The following is a 20,602-nucleotide window of genomic DNA, read 5'->3' as shown; positions in this document are numbered from 1 at the left end:
CCTACTATAAAAGCACATGCAGTGGGGTTTGGATATAGGGGCAAGATGAAAAGGAAGAAAGAAAAGAAAAGGTGAATTAAAGAGGGAGAGAGAGAAGGAGAGAAAAAGAGATCAGCTGTCTTGGTACAATGTCAGTCCAGCTGATGGGATATCCAGGGTCTGGAGGTGCTGGGTGGGCTTGGTGGGGGTCTGTTTGTATAGATAGGTTTCCCCGCCATGAAGGTAAGTTTCTTGTTTTCTATACAAATTAGTTGTTAGGCACAGTCTGCTCTTTCAGATCTTTCTGGAAATGGGTTGAGGGGGGCGGGTTTTGGGAATATTGGGTGGTCTTTCCTTCCCCTACAGTCCATGCCTGCTTCTCAACCTCATTCTTGTGCTTGTGCTGAACTGGTCTGTGCTTATCTTCAGGAATTAGAACAAGGATGTTTGTCCCGGAAAAGTGCTACCCTATCTCTGCATGGCCTCTTCTCTGGGCACAATTTGTTCTTTCTCACAGTGTGTAATTACCAGCAATCCTTGCTTATTATTAGCAATTCTTATCTGTTATTACCAACAATCTGTGGTTGGCCCCACAGCCAAATGGCTATCAGTGTTTGAGACATACACATTAGCCCCTTATCTTCTGTGATTCTATGCCTTTGACACCATTTCCCACAGCATTCTGGAAAAGCTGGCTTCCTATGGTGCGGATGGGTGCATTCTTCACTGGGTAAAAAACTGATTGGATGACCATGCCCAGAGAATGGTAGTGAATGGAGTTACATCCAGCCAGAGGCTGGTGACCAGGGGTGTTCCCCAGGACTCTGTATTGGGACCAGTCCTGTTTAGCATCTTCATTGGAGACCAGGATGAGGGGATTGAGTGCACCTTGGGCAAGCCCACAGACACCACCAAGCTGGGTGGAAGTGTTGATCTGCTGGTGAGCAGGAAGGCAATGTTTGCATGTGGCACTTGGGGACATGCTTTAATGGTTCCCACCATGCAAACTGGAAAGTGGAAGAGGATGGGTCTGGGTCATGTCTTACCCCCAGGACGAAATGCAGATGGAGAAACTAAATCCACTGCGTATGGGGTGTTAAAAACTACAGTTCTTGAATACTTTGCATGTTTTGCAATGCAGTGATACATGCCTGGTATAAGAGAAATAGAACTATGCCTCTGTTTTTAACAATTACAGTAGTGCTGCATGTGCTGCAGATGGCCAAAACTATTACTACATGTTGAATTTAATCAAATAGTTGAATAAAACTCCAATAAACTTGTTTGTTGGAACCCTGGATTAAAGATTAAAAAGCAAGTGTTGCTTTTTATCTGAATCTTTAACAAGAAAGAGTAGAAGGAAAAGAAAATGTGTAGTTTGAATATATCTTCTAATAATCCATTTTCATGCATGTTTAATTCTCCCTGTCTTTGTGTATCCTCTACTGTTTATTCCTAAATGTTGTCAGTATGTTGCCTGAAACAACAATTAAAAGATACTTTACTTTGTTTTTTATATTCTTTTTATTGTTTTTTAGCATCCTGCTTGATGAGGAAGGACATATCAAATTGACAGGTGAATAAAGGAGTTGCAATAGTAGGATCATTTCTGTTCATAGTAAAATCTTTGCATTTTCCTTTTGGTGAACCAATATCATAAAATAAGTAATTTTAACTGATCAGTAATTTAGCTGTGGAAGCAAGTATTGTAATTAGCTTGAACTAAATGAAATCTGTAAATGTTTCAATAGGATACCTGCTTTACAAGTATATCTAACGTTACAGACTTATGATACTGTGGGGAGGGAAGAAGAATCCTGTAATTCCCATATTACTGTTCAGTTATATATACGAATGATAAAAGCATAACAATGCATATGGTAAAATCAACCATATCAACCATGAACTTTTTTTTTTTAATTACATTTGAAATTTTTTTTCCCTTTCAGATTTTGGTTTAAGTAAGGAGTCAATTGATCATGAAAAAAAAGCCTACTCTTTCTGTGGAACAGTGGAATATATGGCACCAGAAGTTGTTAACAGACGAGGCCATACACAGAGTGCAGACTGGTGGTCTTTCGGTGTTTTAATGGTAGGTTTCTGGTAAATGTAAATAATAGCAAAATTGTGATTTGCAAGGTCTGGTGAAACAAATCAAACACTAACCGCTAAGGTGAGCTTTACATGAATTTTAGCAAAAGAAGTCTAAATTGTGTGAAATTAATAACACCACAGAGTTTGATCAAGAACATGGACTAGGTATCATATCAACACCAATAATATGCCATGTTTTTATTATCATTTGATTCAAATACTTTATATCTATAGGAGTTTGAATGTTATGGGGACCGAGAGAAATACAAAAGTATACAGAAAAATGCTGTCTACTCCAAAGCAGGGAAGAAATTCATATTCAAATTTTAACTTTGAATTTACATTCAGGAGAAAAAAGAGATTGGTAACTTTATAATTAGAGTCTACAGTGTAATTGCAAGTTAGTGGAATAATGACGACTGTTGTTCTCACATCAAAATTATCTACATGACACTGAGCTGATATGGGATATAGTTTCTCAGTTGATTATGGTGTTTCTGCAAGGTGTAATTATCGTAAAGTTGCAAGGTCAGGGGAAATATTATGTATATGGAATATGAATTGGGAAAGAATAATAGATCATGTTTGGTATTTAAGAATTTTTTGAAAGACTTAATATTTAAAGTATCTGTGTGCATTTTTGACATGGAAATTAAATAATTGTATAAATGTATCCATTTCTTACTGCTTCTACTACATAACTGTAACAGTACAACTAATGTGTATGCTTTATATACAAGAAGGACTCCTGTGTCTGAAAATAGGTCGTCCTCTTGCTTTATGATGGTTAGAATGCTGTTATGGTCTGAAAACTGACTATGTAAAAGTAGCACCTGATAACTGAACTCTCTCCAGACAAGCGCACACACTCCTCACAACTGCGCGTTTTCTCACTAAGAACAGTCAATTAAAAGATAATTACAATGTAGTTCCAGAATATTTGTTGTTGATAACACAAACATAATTAAACTTCAGCTTTAATTTATAAAGCTGGAAAACATAATTTGGAGTTTATCAAGTGGATATGGTATAATTGAAAATTGCTGTAAGATGTTAGCTGTGACTGGGGTGGCTTTCAGTCTTAAGTGCACTCACTGCATGTTAAATACTTTGGCTTCTATTTTGAATACAAAAATAATCAAAATATGACCTCAAAAATCAAATTCTATAAAGTAGGATATTAAATACGGTGCAGTTTTTCTAGGACATATTTTTGTTGCTTGCATTTATAGTTTGTCATTTTCATAACCAATTCATAAGTATACGCTTTTAACTCCTTCTTAATTTCTGAGCTGATCAAAAATTCAGGTGATGGTTGGTGTGGTGTAAGTACACCGTAACTAGAGTGAACAGAAGTTATAGCATAGAAATGGAGACTTTAAAGATACTTCAGCAAATCATTTGGCTTCTTTTCTTGTGCTGCTAGACATGAAGTATGCTTAAGCCATTGCTAAGAGCTATATTCCAATTTGTCCTTTAGAACAGTGACAGTTTTAAGGGATGCCATACAAGCAAAAACATGCATTTAAAATTTTCAGAAGCACTGAGGTACTCTCCCCCTGAAATAAAACATAAGTAGGGAAGGCCAGTGTTGGCTTATTCTCTAAGTACTATTGGCCTATTAATGTTGGAGTATAGTATATGGGAGGGATGACAAAAAAAACATGTTTAGCTGTTAATACAAATGTGTGTTCTTGTGACAAACTAGGAGCTTGCTAAAGAAGCTGTATTTCATGCAAGTGTAAGTGGAGTACACCAAATTTACCTTTTATAAAAGGTTTTATTTTTATAAGCATACCTTGTGAAGGTCTTTCTAAACCACAAAGATTTTTTTTTTCTTCTTATAGTTCTGGCTTATCCCTATCACATCTTCCTGACAATTTTCTTAAGTGTTAAAGTTTAAAGTAAGCTTATTTGTGTTGGCATTATTATTAAATTTAATTTTTAATATATCTGTAAAAAATACTATCTAGAGTATAAAGTATCAACCAGTAGTGAAGAGATGGTAGTAAGAAATTCAAATTTTATTTCAGAAAAATGGTGTTTTAAAGGATACTATTAGTTGCACGAATGCAACTTCATGCTCTTATTGTAGATCTGCAAATACTACAGTCCTACATTATTTATTCAAGTTATCCACGTACATTTTTTATGTTTAGGAGGCTGAATGTTTGGGTCATACCAGAAAAGAGGGGAATAGAGGATGCCTTGTGTTCAGGATGACTTAAGTTTGCATAAGCTGTTCAGAGGATTCCTTTATAATTATTTTAATTTTGATGTTGTGTAACTGTATGCCATGAAATTGCATTGAACTAAATTATTTTGCAATCTTTAAACCAAAATATATCAGATTTCTGCCTAAGTGCTGGCTGCCATGACTGCTGCTGGACTGCTTTCACTGCCTCACTTAGATCTGATATCCCTGCAGTATGCTGCAGTCCAACAGGAGCATCTTTATATTTACCTATTTTTACTCAGTCACTTTCAGAACAAATCAGTATTTTAGCAGTGTCTGTTGTTTACTGCCAGGCACTGTAGAATGTGCATGCACGTACTGTGTAGCTCTTCCGTGTTCCTTCAGGCTTTATTTCCACTGTATGCATACAGTAACCACTTTTCATCATGCATGTCTTTGTCAATCAGCTAACCTTTTCCCCTTCCCAATGAAGGCTATGTACATGCCAGTTTACAAAATTTTGACCTTTTAAAAAATTTCTGCATGAGGAGAAATCATCACTAACTTTTGAAAAGAAAACCTTTTTCCCTACGCCCTCCCCTTTGTTTAAAACTAAAAATACAGTTCTACAGATCAAGTCTTCCTAGAACAAACTTTTTAGGCAGAAACGAAACACAGAACATTATAGTCTAAGCTGTTCAGATAAAAGGATGTAAAGCAAGTTATTAATATAGGAAAATATTTTGCAGCTTTAAAAATGGCAAAGGCTGCTCAGTGTTCTTAAAAATTGAAACTGTACAATGAAGTTGTTTTGCGCAGACTTGATTGTTAACATGCATGATTTTTGGAAGGTTAAGATGCTAAGTAGTTATGTCAAAAATTAGTTTTTGTCCAGGTAATGTAATTGATGAAAGTTTTACTCTATACAGTTTGAAATGCTCACTGGTACTCTACCTTTCCAAGGGAAAGACAGAAAAGAAACCATGACTATGATTCTCAAGTGAGTACACTCTTATTTATATATCTCATCAGGTATTCTACAGGGATGCCCTCCGGGCTGCAATATCTAATTTCTACTCCTCCCTCATTTTCAAAGGTACTGGTAAATCCTCACTCCCTATTCCATATTATTAATTCCCTTTGCTGCCTATCTAATTTGCTTCACTATTCGTCCACCATGCCAGGTACAAAGGATTTCATAGCAGCTCTTTAATCTGTAATAGTAACTTCTCCAACCACATGATCTCTCCCATCTTATTTCCATAATATTTTTTAACTTCCTTATTCTTTTTGATAACCTGTGCATTTTTTTCCTTGTTGGGTTTTTTTTTCCTTTATTTTAGGTTTTTGGAGTTTTTTTGAGAAAGTATTTTCACTCCTTATCCTTCTTTATCTTACCAGCTCCTCACCCTACGTGTTTATATTAATGGTGCTGCCAACAACTTGCCTCCCCAATACTCCTCCTTTCTGTACTCTCCTATGACTCGCCTAAGCTCCAATTTTTCCCTTTGCTATTTTCAGCATAGATTTTGCATTAGCTCTGTTGTGGGAATTGCTTTCCTTCATGCCGTTAATGTTCTTGTTTTTGCTAATAAAGGTCTGTTCTTTTCCTTGCCAATTCTCCACATATTCTCTAAACTAATATAACCTATGGCATAACTGCCCCATTTTTGGGACTGTAGCCAAGCACTGTGCAAACAAGTCTGTTTCCTCATATCATAGGTTCACTTCTCTGTTTCCATCTATTTTCAACTAATACCATTTTTTTCCGTGGAAGCTCATAAGATTATCTTAGTTTTTTCATTTGTTTTCTGCTTCATTGTTTATCATTGTTCTCAGTCCTGTTAACCACTTGTCTACCCAAATATCAAAGGTGGAATTTCTTTTGCACCAACAGCCTGTTTTGAAAAATAAATATATGAAACTCTTTCATCTTTTCTCTTAAGTAATTAGAATGTGAAAACCGCGAGAAAACACACTCATTGTTTTCCTGGCTTTTGCTTTCATAATGCATGCATGTTACATTTTTCTTTGCCCTTGTTTTTGTTCTTCATCTTATTTGCAAATATATTTAGTGATGCTAGTTTCTGCTGCTGCCTCAGCACCATGCCAGATCAAATCTTCATGTTGTGATTATTCAGTGTCTTTTAACTAAAAAGTTCTGTCTATTCACAGTAAACAAACTCCTCCTGACCAACTCCTATTTACAAGAAGCTAGTCTGAGATAGTTCTGCTGCACCCTCACTTGTTTCAGGAGCCATGCATTTTTTTCTATCTGTGTCTCATGAGTCACATCTTTCTCTTCTTCTCTTTTCCTGCATGTGACTCCGCTCTGTTCCTCAACAGTCTTTTCACTGTTGCTATAAATATCTTCTGTATTCAGCTGCCATGTAGAATATCCTTGCGTTTCTCCAGATAATTGGTGTTCATAGTCATTCACAGCCCAGAGAACAGTGCTGAAGGGAGTGAAATCCAGCTGATGGCCAGTCACAAGTGGTGTTCCTGGACCAAGGGGATTGAGTGTCATTTTGCAGGTGCCCCCAACGTGGATTAGAGGGAATATGGATCTGCTGGAGGGTAGGAAGGCTCTGCAGAGGGGTCTGGACAGGCTGAATCAATGGGATGAGGCCAGTAGGATGAGATTCATTGGGGCCAGGTGCCAGGTCCTACACGTGGGTCACAACAACCTGAGGGAACATGCCAGGCGTAGGGAAGAGTGGCTGAAAAGTTGCCTGGCAGAAAAGCACCAAGTAGTGTTGGTCAACAGCAGCTGAACATGAGCCATCTGTGCCTAGGTGGCCAAGAAGCCGATGACATCCTGGCCTGGATCAACAGTAGTGTGGCCAGCAGGACCAGGGCAGTGATTGCCCCCTGTACCCAGCACTGGTGGTGCTGCACCTCAAATTGTGTCCAGTTTTGGGCATCTCACTGTGAGCACATTGAGGGGTTGGAGCGAGTCCAGAGAAGAGCAATGGAGCCAGTGAAGGGTCTGGAGCACAGATCCTGTGAGGAACAGCTGAGGGATCTGGGTTTGTTTATTCTGGAGAATGCACAGGGGAGAACTTATCACTCTGCAGCTACCTGAAAGGAGACTGTAGCCTGGTGGGGGTCGTTCTGTTCTCCACAGTAAGAAGCAACAGGATGAGAGGAAGTGACCTCAAGTTGTCCTATGGGAGATTTAGATTGGATATTGGGAAAAAACTCTTCATTGAAAGGGTTGTAAAGCATTGGAACAGGCTGCCCAGGGAAGTGGCTGAGTCACCATCCCTGGAGGTTTTTTATAAAGATGTGGCACATAGGGATATGCTGTAGTGGTGGACTGGGTGGTGCTGGCTTAATGCTTGGACTTGATAATCTTAAAGGTCTTTTTCAACCTAAGCAGTTACAGGTTTCTATGATTCTGTAATTACTTTCAGATTTCAATTGAGAATGTATCTCTTAATGCCCTTTCCAACTTCTTCCTTTTTTCATTTCTAGTCTTTGCAATTGTTAATGGTTTCTAATAGCTGCACAGAAAGTGTGCTATGGTGTAAAGACATTTTACTCTCTTTTAATGTTTTGTATGCTTATGAATATTATCTTGCATAGAAATGTTTTTCTTTTGGTCATATAAGCAGCTGAAAACCAGAAGATATTTTAAAGTGTTTTCTGCTAAGTTCACACTTCTTTTCTGGTCTGTTTTCTTTTTATTTTCTACCTACCAAGTATATTTTTTCTTGAATTTTTCATAAAACTTTAAAATGGACAGGTGTGCGTATGAATTCTGATTTTCATAGTGTATATTTACGATACATTGCTTTTCTTACCTTCTGTTCCTAAAAATCCACAGAAAATGCATTTCTCTTTCAACAATTTTTTTTGGGGTCCTTTATTCCTCAGAACATTATCAAGATAAATTTTTGTTTATTCTTGTGTGTTTTACCTAAAACTGGGAAACCCTGCAGTTTGAAGAAATCATAGGTTGCAGCAACAAAGTTAAATTTTTACACATCTTTCTCCTTTACTTGAGAGGTATGCCTTCATATAAAATTTTGTCATTGTCCATCAGGAATGTCAGAAAAAAAATTGCTGTCACTCATGTAGTTGCATATTATAGGAACTCTGAGGACCTGGCAATTGCCTATCCTTCTCCTCTGTCATGTGCCTGATACAGGATTTTGTGAAAGGTGGTGATGCATGCCAGTCAGGAAGAACTGCACGGCCCACTGCCCATTCCTCCTCTCTATTGGTGGCCTTGATCTGTCTGTAGTATGTTATTGAAGAGCCCAAAGAAGCCAAAGTTTCTCATATTTTCCTCCTTCCTGCCTTAGCTTTTTTACTGCTGAAAGAAATGGAAAATTTAGTAAATTCTAGTCTTAAAGTAATGAATAGTGAATCAGTGACAACACATATACACTTAGTCAAGTGATACAGAGGTGAATATCTACGAATACCTGGAATACAAGAAAAATCAGGTCTGATTGAAGCACAAAGCTTGTGTCATGGACTGTTTCAGAAAAATACAAGCTACAGGTTGAATTAGTGATTGAAAGGAGGGAATTATATCACTCCTTACCATTATCATAGTTACAAGAAAAAGTAAGCCCTAGTAACAGTGCGAGAATGGAGGCTCAACGTTAAATTGAGAGGAAAAAAATATGACAAGGATTACAAAACAAAATTAAATTAAAGAAGTATGAAAACTTCAATCTAAAAATTCAGGACTGGCAAGTTATAAAAGTATTATTTGAAATAGATTGGAGTGTGAAGCAAAAAGGAAAAGATGAGTGGGGAGTTTTTTGGTTTGGTTGGGTTTTTTTGTTTTTGGGGGTTTTTTTTGCTGTTTGGTTTTTTTTGTTTGGGGTTTTTTTGTTGGTTGGTAGGGATTTTTTTGGTTCTGGGGGGGTTTTGTTTTTTTGTTGGTTTGTTTTGTTTGTTTGGTGTTTTGGGTTTGTTTCTTTGTTTGGGTTTGTTTGGTTTTTGTTTTTGTTTTTTTTACCAGCTAATCCTGCAAGATCTGTCCTACCTTATTTCAGTTTCTGTATTCTAGTTTGTTTCCTGGGTCATCTTGGTATGTGTCATAGTGTGGTACTTTCCTTAGTCCTTCTATTATGTCACTATCAGAATGCTTTGTCTGGTGTCATTTGCTATTAACTGGACCTATAAGTGGATCAAAGCATATTTTGAAAATTTACAAGTTTATAAACTGCTGTCCTCTGGCTATTCTTCTCTACATGATTTTCCACCTTTTCCTCTACTTACGTTCCTGAGTCATTACTGAAAATACTATACTACTCAAAAAAAAAAATTTAAAACCTCAAACATCTTTACATGATTGACAGCACTTTTGCTCTGTATCTGATGTCTGAAGGCAATTTCTCAGTGATGCCACTTCATGTATTATGGACTTGTTGAATGGCAAAGGACAGGGGGAATGCAGAGTTAATTCTTACCTAAATATGTTTGTATACTATTAATTATTTTTATTCTCTAGGGCAAAACTTGGAATGCCCCAGTTCTTGAGTCTTGAAGCACAGAGTCTCCTGCGAATGCTCTTCAAAAGAAACCCAGCAAACAGATTAGGTAAAGTTTGTAGCAGAATATTTTAAATTTGATCATAATATTCGTAACATCAGTGATCATTAAACTGACTAAAATTTTGTTTCCTGTGTAAAATAGGCTTTAAAGTAAGAATGTAGTTTACCCTTTAAGTGATCACCAAAGTATTATAATTTCTGCTAGTCATACATTTAAAATTAATGCAGAAGGAATAAAAAATATAATTTTGCTGGCCATTCCTTTGACCAAGAAGAAAATAATTCATAGACATTTTTCTTCCTTATAAAAGGAGCAGGTCCAGACGGAGTAGAAGAAATTAAGAGGCATGCATTCTTCTCCAAAATAGATTGGAATGTGAGTATCTAATTCAAAATCAATCCAGTAAATTTCTTGGTTAAGTCTCTTATGGTATCATCTAACTTTTCCATTTACAATCTGTCCCTTCTCTTCAGAAACTGTACCGGAGAGAAATTCATCCTCCTTTTAAACCTGCAACTGGCAGACCTGAAGATACATTTTATTTTGACCCTGAGTTTACAGCAAAAACTCCAAAAGGTAAAGAGATATGAATGAGAGAATTTGCATATTCAAAAGATAGAATTTGAATTTCAAATTTTTTCATTCATTATTTGTCTTTACAAATTCAAGGTGCTACCAAAATTTCAATACTTAATCTCATATCTATGTGTTAAAGACTCTGCTTGTAAGTAGATGATGTATTTTTCAGATTCACCTGGTATCCCACCCAGTGCTAATGCACATCAGCTTTTTCGGGGATTTAGTTTCGTAGCTATTGCATCAGATGATGAAAGCCAAGCAATGCAGACAGTTGGAGTGCATTCAATTGTCCAGGTGAGTACATCTAATAAAAAAAAATCAGTGCTGTCTCTTGGTGGATGGATTGTTTCCTTGTCACAGAATGAAGTATCATGACAAAATCATTGTCATCTTTTATACAAGGAAAGTAAAGATCAGATTATTTTATCCAAACAAAATCTCTGAAGGTACAAGACCAGTTTAATTACTGAGCAGCTACAGGTCCAAATAGGCTTCAACCTTAAATGAAAACATTCTACCATCTGTACTGTATTATCTCTTTAATGTCAAACCATAACTATAATATGGAGTGGAATAACAGATACCTTGATTTATTGGATGTTTTCCCCATTCATGAAAATGTCAGTTGTTTCCTACAATGCAGTAGTAGGAGGCACTGGAGTATGATTATTAATTGTATCTGGATGTTCTGGACTGCTGTGCATCTTGGAATGCATAACCCAGCACATATTCAGTCCCTGCCAAGCCACTTGAAGTTAATTTGCTAATCTGTGCTATTTTGTGTCTGATTTCAGTGAACCATACAAGTCAGAGTGCACACTCAAGCTTTGGCTTTCTTGATGTGTTTGAATGACTCCAGTAGAGTCTCTTGTATTAATCATTGTCAGGTTGTCACCTGGAAGAGGAGACCTCTGCAAAAATTGTATTTCTACCTCCTCTCTCTGCTTTGATTAATTCTAATTACTGAGTCATGAAAACCAACTCATGATCTAAATTGTGTTGAAAGTTTCTTAAAGTATAGGTAGGAATTAAAGGTGTGCTGTATGGCTGTATTTGGATTTTTCACTGCACTGGTATTTTGCAAATGTCTGAGAATATTTTAAAAACACCACAATTTATACAGAACATGAATAGCCCTTGTATTTCTTTAACACTCTCTTGTCTAGATTTGCTGTAACATGCTTTTCTACACATTACTGTTTCATGTGTAATAATATTTTTTTAAAAATATAACTTAGATCCTTTTTTATTCTCAAGAAGCTTTCTGATTTGATACATGCATCAGAATTATTTCTGATCCTGGTATCTTGCTAGAAGTTTCTGCAAGCTTCTCTGTGCTGCTTCATTCCCACATAGTTTTGTAGATGGCATTATTGCTCTTTGTAGATGGTTTCCTTCTCTGGTAAGGTCTGTTTCTCTGTGCCTTTCCTCTGTGCCCCTCAACAACTTCCTCACTCCTATTTCCTCTTTTCTGTGCTGCAGGATACCCAGATGGTTTCCTGCAAATGCTTTACATCCTTTGCACAAACTCCATACACTAGAACACCATTTCCTTCCCTTATAAGAGGGAGCACTTGTCCTCCTTTCAGCTTTTTATTTCTGTGAAAGGATTTGTGACTGCCATTCCATGCAATTCCAGCCAATCTGAATCAATTCAGTATGTCTGAATTTTCCAGCTGACATTCTGTCTATTCCGATAATAAAAACAGTGATACTTCTTTACCATTGTTGTATCACTATTTCATCTTAAAGTCTTCCAATTTTCTTTGGTTTGGAGTTTCTAGCTTTAAATTAGTAAAACAGCAATCAGAAAAATAATGTCATCAGTTTCTAAAATACAGTGTGCGTTACTTACAATATGTCTAATATATAATTTATATTATATATACTTATATTAATTTTGAACAAAAGGTAGTGAGGATTTAGACCACTTTGATCTGGTAGAGTCATCAGTTTAAAATTTTAAGCAAATCAATTGGAATTTTTTAAAGTTATTTTATAAAAAAATCAGTTACATATTAAGAATATTTATCAATTGATAATGTTATTTTGATAGCAGTTGCACAGGAACAGCATTCAGTTTACTGATGGATATGAAGTAAAGGAAGATATTGGAGTTGGCTCTTATTCTGTCTGCAAGAGATGTGTTCATAAAGCTTCAAACATGGAATACGCTGTAAAGGTAATTACTTTGTTAAAAATGACACTTTTCAGATTTTAGCATTGGGCATCTTTTATTTGCCATAGAGAAACATAGCAATTAAGATTAATTTTTTTATATAAAAATATTTTATATGCAATTGTAAAAGTAAATTCGTAAATTCTTAAATGGGTAAGGAGTTCAAAACAGTCTTCAGTGTGGTATAACTTCCAGAATAAACTTCAGCTCTGTTTTGGCTTCCTGGTTTTCAGCAAGGTTTTTTATGTTATTTTTATATTATTCTGTGGGGTTTTCTAGCACTTCTTTGAAGGCGTTAAGTTCTCAGTTTAAATCAGTAGATTTCCCAGAACTGCAATGATAAAGTTTTTTGCCTTTCTTGGGACCAAATGGTTACTATGAAAGCAGGAGTATGGATTAGCAGACTTTATAAGTGGGGGGGAAAAAGCAGTCTTTAAACCCTATACTACAAGGCATTCTCTTTTTGAATTGTTGAACAGCTTACTACTTAATTATGTAAAATACAAAGATGAGTTAAGTATGTAGATTGCCTCCTGGAAACCTTCCAGTTTCAATTTGGTAGTTAAATACTTATTTTTATTCTGGTTCTGGCCAGGAACAGATTTGACTTCTGTGCTTTCAATTTTAAGTAATTTCTCGAAACTGCAAGAAAGTCCTGGCATAGCTGATAATTCCCTCGGCTATAACATTTGTAGTGAAGATTCACTCGCTTTTCTATTGCCTCTGTTAGGGCAATTTTTTCCTCAGGGAATCTTGAGAAAAAGAATAAGATAACCAAGTGTCTGATGTGTTAGCAGGGGATGGGTAGCAGTATGGGCATAAGGATGAAGGGGTAATACAACAATGGAAAAGCCATTATAGGAAATTCTGCAGCTCAGGAGAGGGAAAAAAGTGAGAAGAACAAGAATACATTTAAGTAGGGCAAAACAATATTTTGCTTCTTTCAACAAGGTGAACTTTAGAGCCAGAGATTCAAATGGAACTTCATAATGAATGTGTTTAACTCTGAGAAATTTTTACTTTTTCTATTTTTTTTAATTCTCTTTCTCTCCTGCTTTCTTTAGCTGAACCAAATATTTGTTTGCGATTAGCATTGTGAAAATCAGTTCATTAGCATCATCCAACCGGTATTTCGTGTTTGATTAGGAACTTGCCATTTTATTAAACAATGGATCACTGAAGTCTTACCTACTAAACAGCCTTGCATTATTTATCACAGCCAGAGAGATCAGATCACTTATCCTCCAAAATTGTTTCAAAAGAGATCTTTTCATTTTTCCCAACAAATATTGCTTTGCCTTGCTTTTCCAGTTTAACTAACTTGGGTTTGGTTATAATCCATGTCTTTCCCAACAACAAATACTGCTTAACTGTTGATGTTAATAAGCATACCAAAGCATTACACTAGATTCACAAAAAGAATTATGCCTATGTCTGTACATGCTCTTACAGATTATTGACAAGAGTAAAAGAGATCCAACAGAAGAGATTGAAATCCTGCTGCGTTATGGACAGCATCCAAATATTATTACCCTGAAAGATGTAAGTAGTGTTTTAAAGGCATCCTTTAGTGTGTTATAGTTGTGAATCACTTTCTAATTTGAGAGATGACAAGCTACATGTTTTAGATTTATGTTCAAGTTTTTCAGTATTTAAAAATAAAACAATATTCCAATGCAATTTATTCAGTCGTATCTACTATTACTGGGATGTCTGTGTTTCCTTTTAAAGATGCTTATATTGTGGTACAGTATTGTTCTAAAGAGTCAAATAATTCATCCTTCATAAATCCTAGCACAAGAATAATTTATTTAATGTTGGCTGTATTTTTAAAGAAATAAGGAAGTTTTTTGATCGCTTAGTTAACTTTGAAGCTGACTTTGCCTACATTAACCGAAAGCAATCTTACTGTACATTATTATATAACAAAGGACTCCGTGTTAGCATAGTGCTCAAAGTAATTTTCATGGACAGTAGCAAGTATTACTCAGTAGTAGACAAAATCTTTCCATGTCCACGGTTTTCACTCTTTTTTATCCAGTATCTTTATCTGTTCTCTGTTATGAATACTATCTAGGTATTTTTTTCTTTTATTATTTGCTCTGACCATGTGGAAACACTTTGTCCATAAAAAGCAAGGAATAACATAAGCTGGGAGGTCGAGAGTTTTCATAGTGAACAGTATATTCTGATGATCTAACTGAAAAAGAAAATTGCCTTTGTCTCCTTGGTTATTCATTAAAGAGGATTAAAAATTAAAAAGGTGTATGCTTAATGACTTTCCTTAGACTGCAGGGAAATATTCTAGTCTCCCAAACCAAACCTCAGGCAAAACAGCAAACCATTTCCAGGAAGCTGAGCTCAGCTGAAAGGAGGTTGTCAGACATTTTGAAGTCATTAAAACAACAGCTCATAAATACTGAGGAGATGAGCACTATAGAGCTCTACATGAAGCTGGGTACTATAATCTGTCTTCACTTTTTTGATATCACAGTTTGGCCCTTTCTTGGACAAAGAAAATAAGGTAGATACTCCAGGGAGCCCACCAGGGAGCTTATCTTACTGTAAGCAAAATACCACAGTTACAGTCCTACTTTCTCTTCTGCTTCACGTGGTTGGAGAGTATATACACTTGGAAGGAGCTGTGCTGAACAGAGCCTGCATCAGCATTCATGGTGCTTTTAGTGCTGCATGCTGGGCTCATGTGTTACTTTTAATTCATAACAGAGCATATATTATTTTAGCAGGAAGACAAACATGAGAATGTGAGCACTTACCTGAACTTGAGCATGATGAATATTTTACACTGAGGACAGAAATCCAGGCAGTCTTAAACTGCTCCAATATATGCTGAATTACTTCACTTTGTAATTAATCTTTTATCATCATCAGTCATCTTCCAGCAGGAACCATCTTTCCTGCACAGCAGCACCAATACACAAATAGGAGACTACCAAAAAAACCCCACCGTTAGCCCACAAAGGGAGAAAGGCTGTAACTCTTACTCACTTCTGCTTCAGATCAGTTCCCCAAGCAGAAATTATGGAAGGATGTCCAGTGTAAGAAAAGAGATATAGGATTCATGTGTAATAGAATTTTATATATTTCATATGTATAAATCCGTAAGAATTTGACATTAAGTTTTTCTTGTCCTAATACAGACCCATGGGGCAGACTGCTTGCATATCCCACATTATAATGGTGTGCTATTACAGCTTTCAGAGAAGATAAGGAGTATTTTGCCTTCAGGTCTCAAACTCTAGAGCACCATGTACTATTATAAAAATAAAACTCATTGTTGATTTGCTCAATTTTTCATTTAGTTCCACATCAAAACTTAGATGTTTCTAATCTGAAGTGCCAAAATAAAATATTTCAGCATTTAAGTGCCTGCTTTGGAAGTTACTATTCTGCAAGAAATAATTTCTTTCTTTCCTTCTAGTTCAAGAAGAAATGCAGTATTATTTGGATTTTGCTTAAGATGGAAGTTTTCATTCTTGTTCAGACTTTTTATGTAATTTAATTCTGAAGGTGTTTGGATTGAAACAATGGATATTCAAGAGACCAAATTCTTTCTGCAGTGCACAGTTCTCTGGGGGTTTTCCTTCTGATTGTTATCAGTGGTCTTTTTCAGTTACACAGTATATAAACAAAAGGAGCTATATTGTGCTAAATCAGATGTCGTTCTTATCCAATATCCTGCCTCTGACAGAGGCCCTTAGTGGATGCCTAGGAAACAGTGTAAGAAGAGAGGAAGCACACAGCTTCCAACTTCCAACAAAACATTACCTAGAAACTTCCTGTGCCAGACCATTATAAGTATTTTACCCTTTTTATGTAATAATTACTGTTCTGTAACGGAACTTTTCTCCTGTTTTGAGTTATTTAAAGCATTGCCTGAAGAATCATTTCAGAAACATTTTAGAAACCTGAATACAAGATATCCAGTCTCCCTGTCCAAGTATTTATTTATGATTTCAAAATATCTCATCATATGTCTAAAATCTTACTTCGCGTGGCAAAAACCTTGATTTCTTTCTCCATTGCATTGTATTTTATTCATGTGCCTACATCTGTTTCTCATTATAGTTTCTTCCACTTTGCCTCATAGAAAAGACTTACTGACTGACCTGTGGCTTGTGCTCAGAGTTCATTTTAAAAAGTAGTGTCACATTTGTGATCTTAGCATGATACTGTGCACCTGTGAAGAAAACTTCATCAGTATTATTCAAAAGCAACTTAGGCTGGTAATACCATTAGACGAATTGGTGCAAGGGGAATGGTTTATTTGGGGTGAGTTATCTGTGGGGTTTTTTGGCTGGCAGAGAGGACTAGCAGGTAAAATAGTAACCAAATGCAAATTTTGCTTGAATTCTGCAATCCTGAGATGTGTATGCTCTGTCATGTCAAATGAAATAAGCTGATCTCCTCATGTTATACCAGGATTAGAGGAAGCGTGCCTATCAAAAAAAAAAAATCCAGTTTAGTATCTAGAATTAGATAATTCTGCTTTTGAATACTTTGTAATGTTTAAAGTCTTAATACAAGCACATTCAGATGCTCGAGTCATTTATATTTCATGGGGGGAAAATTCCTGTTACATGAGAACACAGAAACCCATCATGTCTTCATCTCCTTAAGATCATAAGCTTGTAAGGCCCACAGAATTATTTAACTTTTTTTTTTTTTTTTGGCTGAGAAAATAAATCCTTCTAGTATCGTTAGAACAAAAATTTAGATGCTTAGAACTTTATTAGCATGTTTTTCCTAGGTAGCTTAAGACCAGGGAATTAGGATGAAAACCAGTTTTTTTTATTCTTATTTTCTGTTACTTAGCTGATATTCCTAAATTTATTTTACTAAAATTTTGATAATTGTTTCTACTTAAACACAAGTTAATTTTATTTTGCATGTTTTACTGAAAAAAAAATTGCAACATCACCATAAAAGTAGGTTGAAATTATTAAAGGGAACAGTCTGTAAAAGGTTTCACTAAAGCAGGAATTGTTTCTGGATTAAGTTGGAACTCCCAGGCCAGCTTTGATGGGGCTTTGAGCAACCTGATCTAGTGAAACATGCCCCTACTTATGGAGGAAGGTTGGGAGTAGATGATCTTTAAGGGCTCTTTCAATATAAACCGTTCTATGATTCGGAAATTAAATGCTGAAGTGTAAGTACCTTAAGATGTGCTTTGGTATCACTCAGTCTGTAGTGCCCTCTGGTGAGAATGTAAGGAATTCTCAAATGCTTCCCTGGATGATAAAAGGGAAGTGCAAAAATTAAGCCATTTTCCATAACTAGAAGTAAGGGATAAAATATGCATATTTTAATACTTTTAGACTTTGGGATAGGCTTTATGTGCAGAGTAATGTGTAAGTTGTAGGCTTTTTCTCATAGCAACTTTGTATTCACTGTTGACAGAGGCTATTTGAGATAAACTTAGATTAATTTTTTTCCTTTTTTTTTTTTTTGTCTGACTGTTGGGGCGATCTCTGTTTATATTTTTAATTTGGTGCAATAATTGCTGCTTGAATTAGCTCTTGTTTTGCCTTAATTAGACTAGTTTCCATTTTTTACTACTTAATTTCTCACATGTCTAGTTTACTTTGTTTTAGTGAAACTGTGGGGGGGAAACTACCTGGTATTTATCCTTTTTTTTATCTTTAAACACTTTCATGCCAGTATTTTTAAGTTATTTTGGTACAGTATTGCCTTTTTGTAAAGCTTTTGTGTTCACTTCTGAAGATGAACAACATTTGGATAGTGTATGAGTTGTGAAATACAGGGAAAACAATTGAAGAAGACAGCTTGTGGACACACCTGCACTATCTCTGTGCATTTCACAGGAATACAGCAGAGAGTAAATATTTTGAAGTTTAAATTTTTATGTGCTTTTTGCAGGTGTATGATGATGGAAAATATGTGTATGTAGTAACGGAACTTATGAAAGGAGGAGAACTGCTGGATAAAATTCTTAGGCAAAAATTTTTCTCAGAACGAGAAGCTAGTGCTGTTCTGTTCACAATAACAAAAACGGTTGAATATCTCCACACACAAGGGGTAAGTTTTCATCTCAGACAAAATGTTTATAGCTATTGATATTCTTCTCTTTCCGAAGCATACACTAGTATCTTGATACATTGTTCTGTGTTGTAATGATGTAGTTTTTGGTAAACAGTTACATTGCAGCAGGAATTTGTGTCGAAATCAAAACTTTCCTTATCAACTCTGTATGTGTTCAGATAACTGCGATGATGCAACTGTTTCTGTTGTTCTTCATGCAGTCTATCAGCAGTTCTGTGTAATGTGCAGATAATTACTAACAGAGAGGATATCATGGGAAGAAAGTCCGGGAAGAACTGCTAGGACCAGTGTTGTTGCATAGCCATGGGAACCTAATGTAATTTCAATCAAGGTATATCTGTGATATACCCTGAAAATTTATTTTCCACCTGTCATACTTGTAATTCCTTTGTAATTAATTTGAAGGCAGGGGAAGTAGTTCAAATATAGAGAGGGACAGTGTGATAATTGCATGGCAAGAAAGACAAGTTGTGTTGCATTTTTAAGTAAACAAGAAAAAAGGAAGGGCAGAAAATAAGGGTGCAAGGAAAAAGTCAAGCTGCTAATACATGATGTTGTTACCCAAGAAAAGATGCTGTAGAACATATAGTACTAAAATTATTTTAAGCAATTCAATACACATTGTCATGTCTGGAAGCTGTTATGATCAAAGTTATCTGGTATCTCATTCAGTGATTCATCACTTCAGTCACTTGCTCATGTGTGTGTTTTTATTTGAGCCTGTATGCACAGATTATAATCCTTGGCCAGCAGCACCCATGGGAATTGTGATCAAGCCTTGATACCTCCTGCATGGAAATACAGATAATAGAATAACAAATCATAACTTGGTTTATTCTTGATGCAGTCTCCTTGCATCAAGTAAGGGGGTTTAGGGGTGTTTGTTTTTTACTGTAGATATCTGTAAATATTGGCATTTTAACTTGTATTAGACCATATACACTTTGGGATGTTTGCTTTTGGAAATTTTCAAGTCTTACATTAAGTACACCTTCACAGGAAAGCTGACCATATATGTAAATAGTGAGTGCTACCTCAGTAGTCTAATTCTTTTCTGGAAGTCCCACATGTCTTCAGTGAATTTTCCTGTTGAAACTCCTTTGGACATTGGAGGAGCTTATTTGAATATGGTATTAAGTAATATCTGGTTTGACAGTCTCTGCATCTGTGTGCAGTCTCCACACCCCTTCCGAGGAAGAGTTTCCTCTTGGACATTCATAAAATACTTTTGAACTGAGAAACTATCTAAGCAAGGAATGAAATCCTCAGAGTAAGCAGTGCTTCCAACACTCACCCAGAGCATTCTAAAAGTATTAAAGGCCAGCATGCAGTGATTAAGGATTGGCACAAGAGACATCATATAACAGACAAAAAAGAAATGTCATGTCAAATTGAAGCAGCAGACTTGTGAATGCTGGTCGGTAATTGAGACTGCTGGTCAAAAGCACACTGCTAAGAAGTAAAGAACTGAAAGTTCCTGCCTGTTATTTTTGCTCTTTTCTGTTGCTCTAAAATAAAATGTTATTTCTATACTAAATACCAACATAATCTTAAAAAATCTGGCAAATTTTTTAAGCATTATATTTTTAAATATTTTCAAGATTTACCTTTGGGAAGAAAGCTTAACATAGGAAGGTGTTTCACTTATTCTTTGATATAAACATTTTGATTGCTTGGGAAGTAGTGTTTTAATTTGAACTAGACTGTTACACTTACTCTTCCTCCTACTTGAGCATTGCTTCTTCTTCCAAAAAAAGCATACAACTCAAGCAGACTGTTCTAGAAACTGCCAAATCCCCAGCTCTGTGCTTCTTCTGTTACCCACTTCTTCCTTTCTACCCCTTTTGGAATCTCTCAAAAAAAAAAAAAAATCAAGAATAAAATTGGGTTGGGTTTGGTTTTTTTGCCTCTCGAAGCAGTAAAGGTTGTTTCACTCATTCTTTGGGAAAAAGGTAAAAAACAAGGGCAATCAGGAACTGGTTCTCTCATACACT

The 20,602-nt window shown here is 35.9% G+C and overlaps 1 protein-coding gene across 4 annotated transcripts in view; it reads left to right on the top strand.

The window, feature by feature from the left end:
* The window catches only part of RPS6KA3 (ribosomal protein S6 kinase A3), a 75,076-nt gene that overhangs the window by 45,651 nt on the left and 8,823 nt on the right, over nt 1-20,602 (top strand). For 3 of the 4 annotated variants that reach the window (XM_066176928.1, XM_066176931.1, XM_066176930.1), the window contains 10 exons: nt 1,518-1,555; nt 1,929-2,071; nt 5,179-5,249; nt 9,723-9,811; nt 10,077-10,141; nt 10,240-10,342; nt 10,515-10,639; nt 12,402-12,527; nt 13,977-14,066; nt 18,426-18,584. In XM_066176928.1, coding sequence (XP_066033025.1) covers nt 1,518-1,555; nt 1,929-2,071; nt 5,179-5,249; nt 9,723-9,811; nt 10,077-10,141; nt 10,240-10,342; nt 10,515-10,639; nt 12,402-12,527; nt 13,977-14,066; nt 18,426-18,584 — 1,009 coding nt within the window. The remainder of the gene's footprint in view (nt 1-1,517; nt 1,556-1,928; nt 2,072-5,178; nt 5,250-9,722; nt 9,812-10,076; nt 10,142-10,239; nt 10,343-10,514; nt 10,640-12,401; nt 12,528-13,976; nt 14,067-18,425; nt 18,585-20,602) is intronic. The other variant, XM_066176929.1, reaches the window with a different exon arrangement.

The sequence above is a fragment of the Chamaea fasciata genome, unplaced genomic scaffold (assembly GCF_029207755.1).
Source record: "Chamaea fasciata isolate MVZ Bird 193981 ecotype frontalis unplaced genomic scaffold, bChaFas1.0.hap1 SCAF_2, whole genome shotgun sequence".
NCBI lineage: Eukaryota > Metazoa > Chordata > Aves > Passeriformes > Sylviidae > Chamaea > Chamaea fasciata.
The sequence above is the reverse complement of the archived record's forward strand: the minus strand, read 5'-3'. Positions and strand labels throughout refer to the sequence as shown.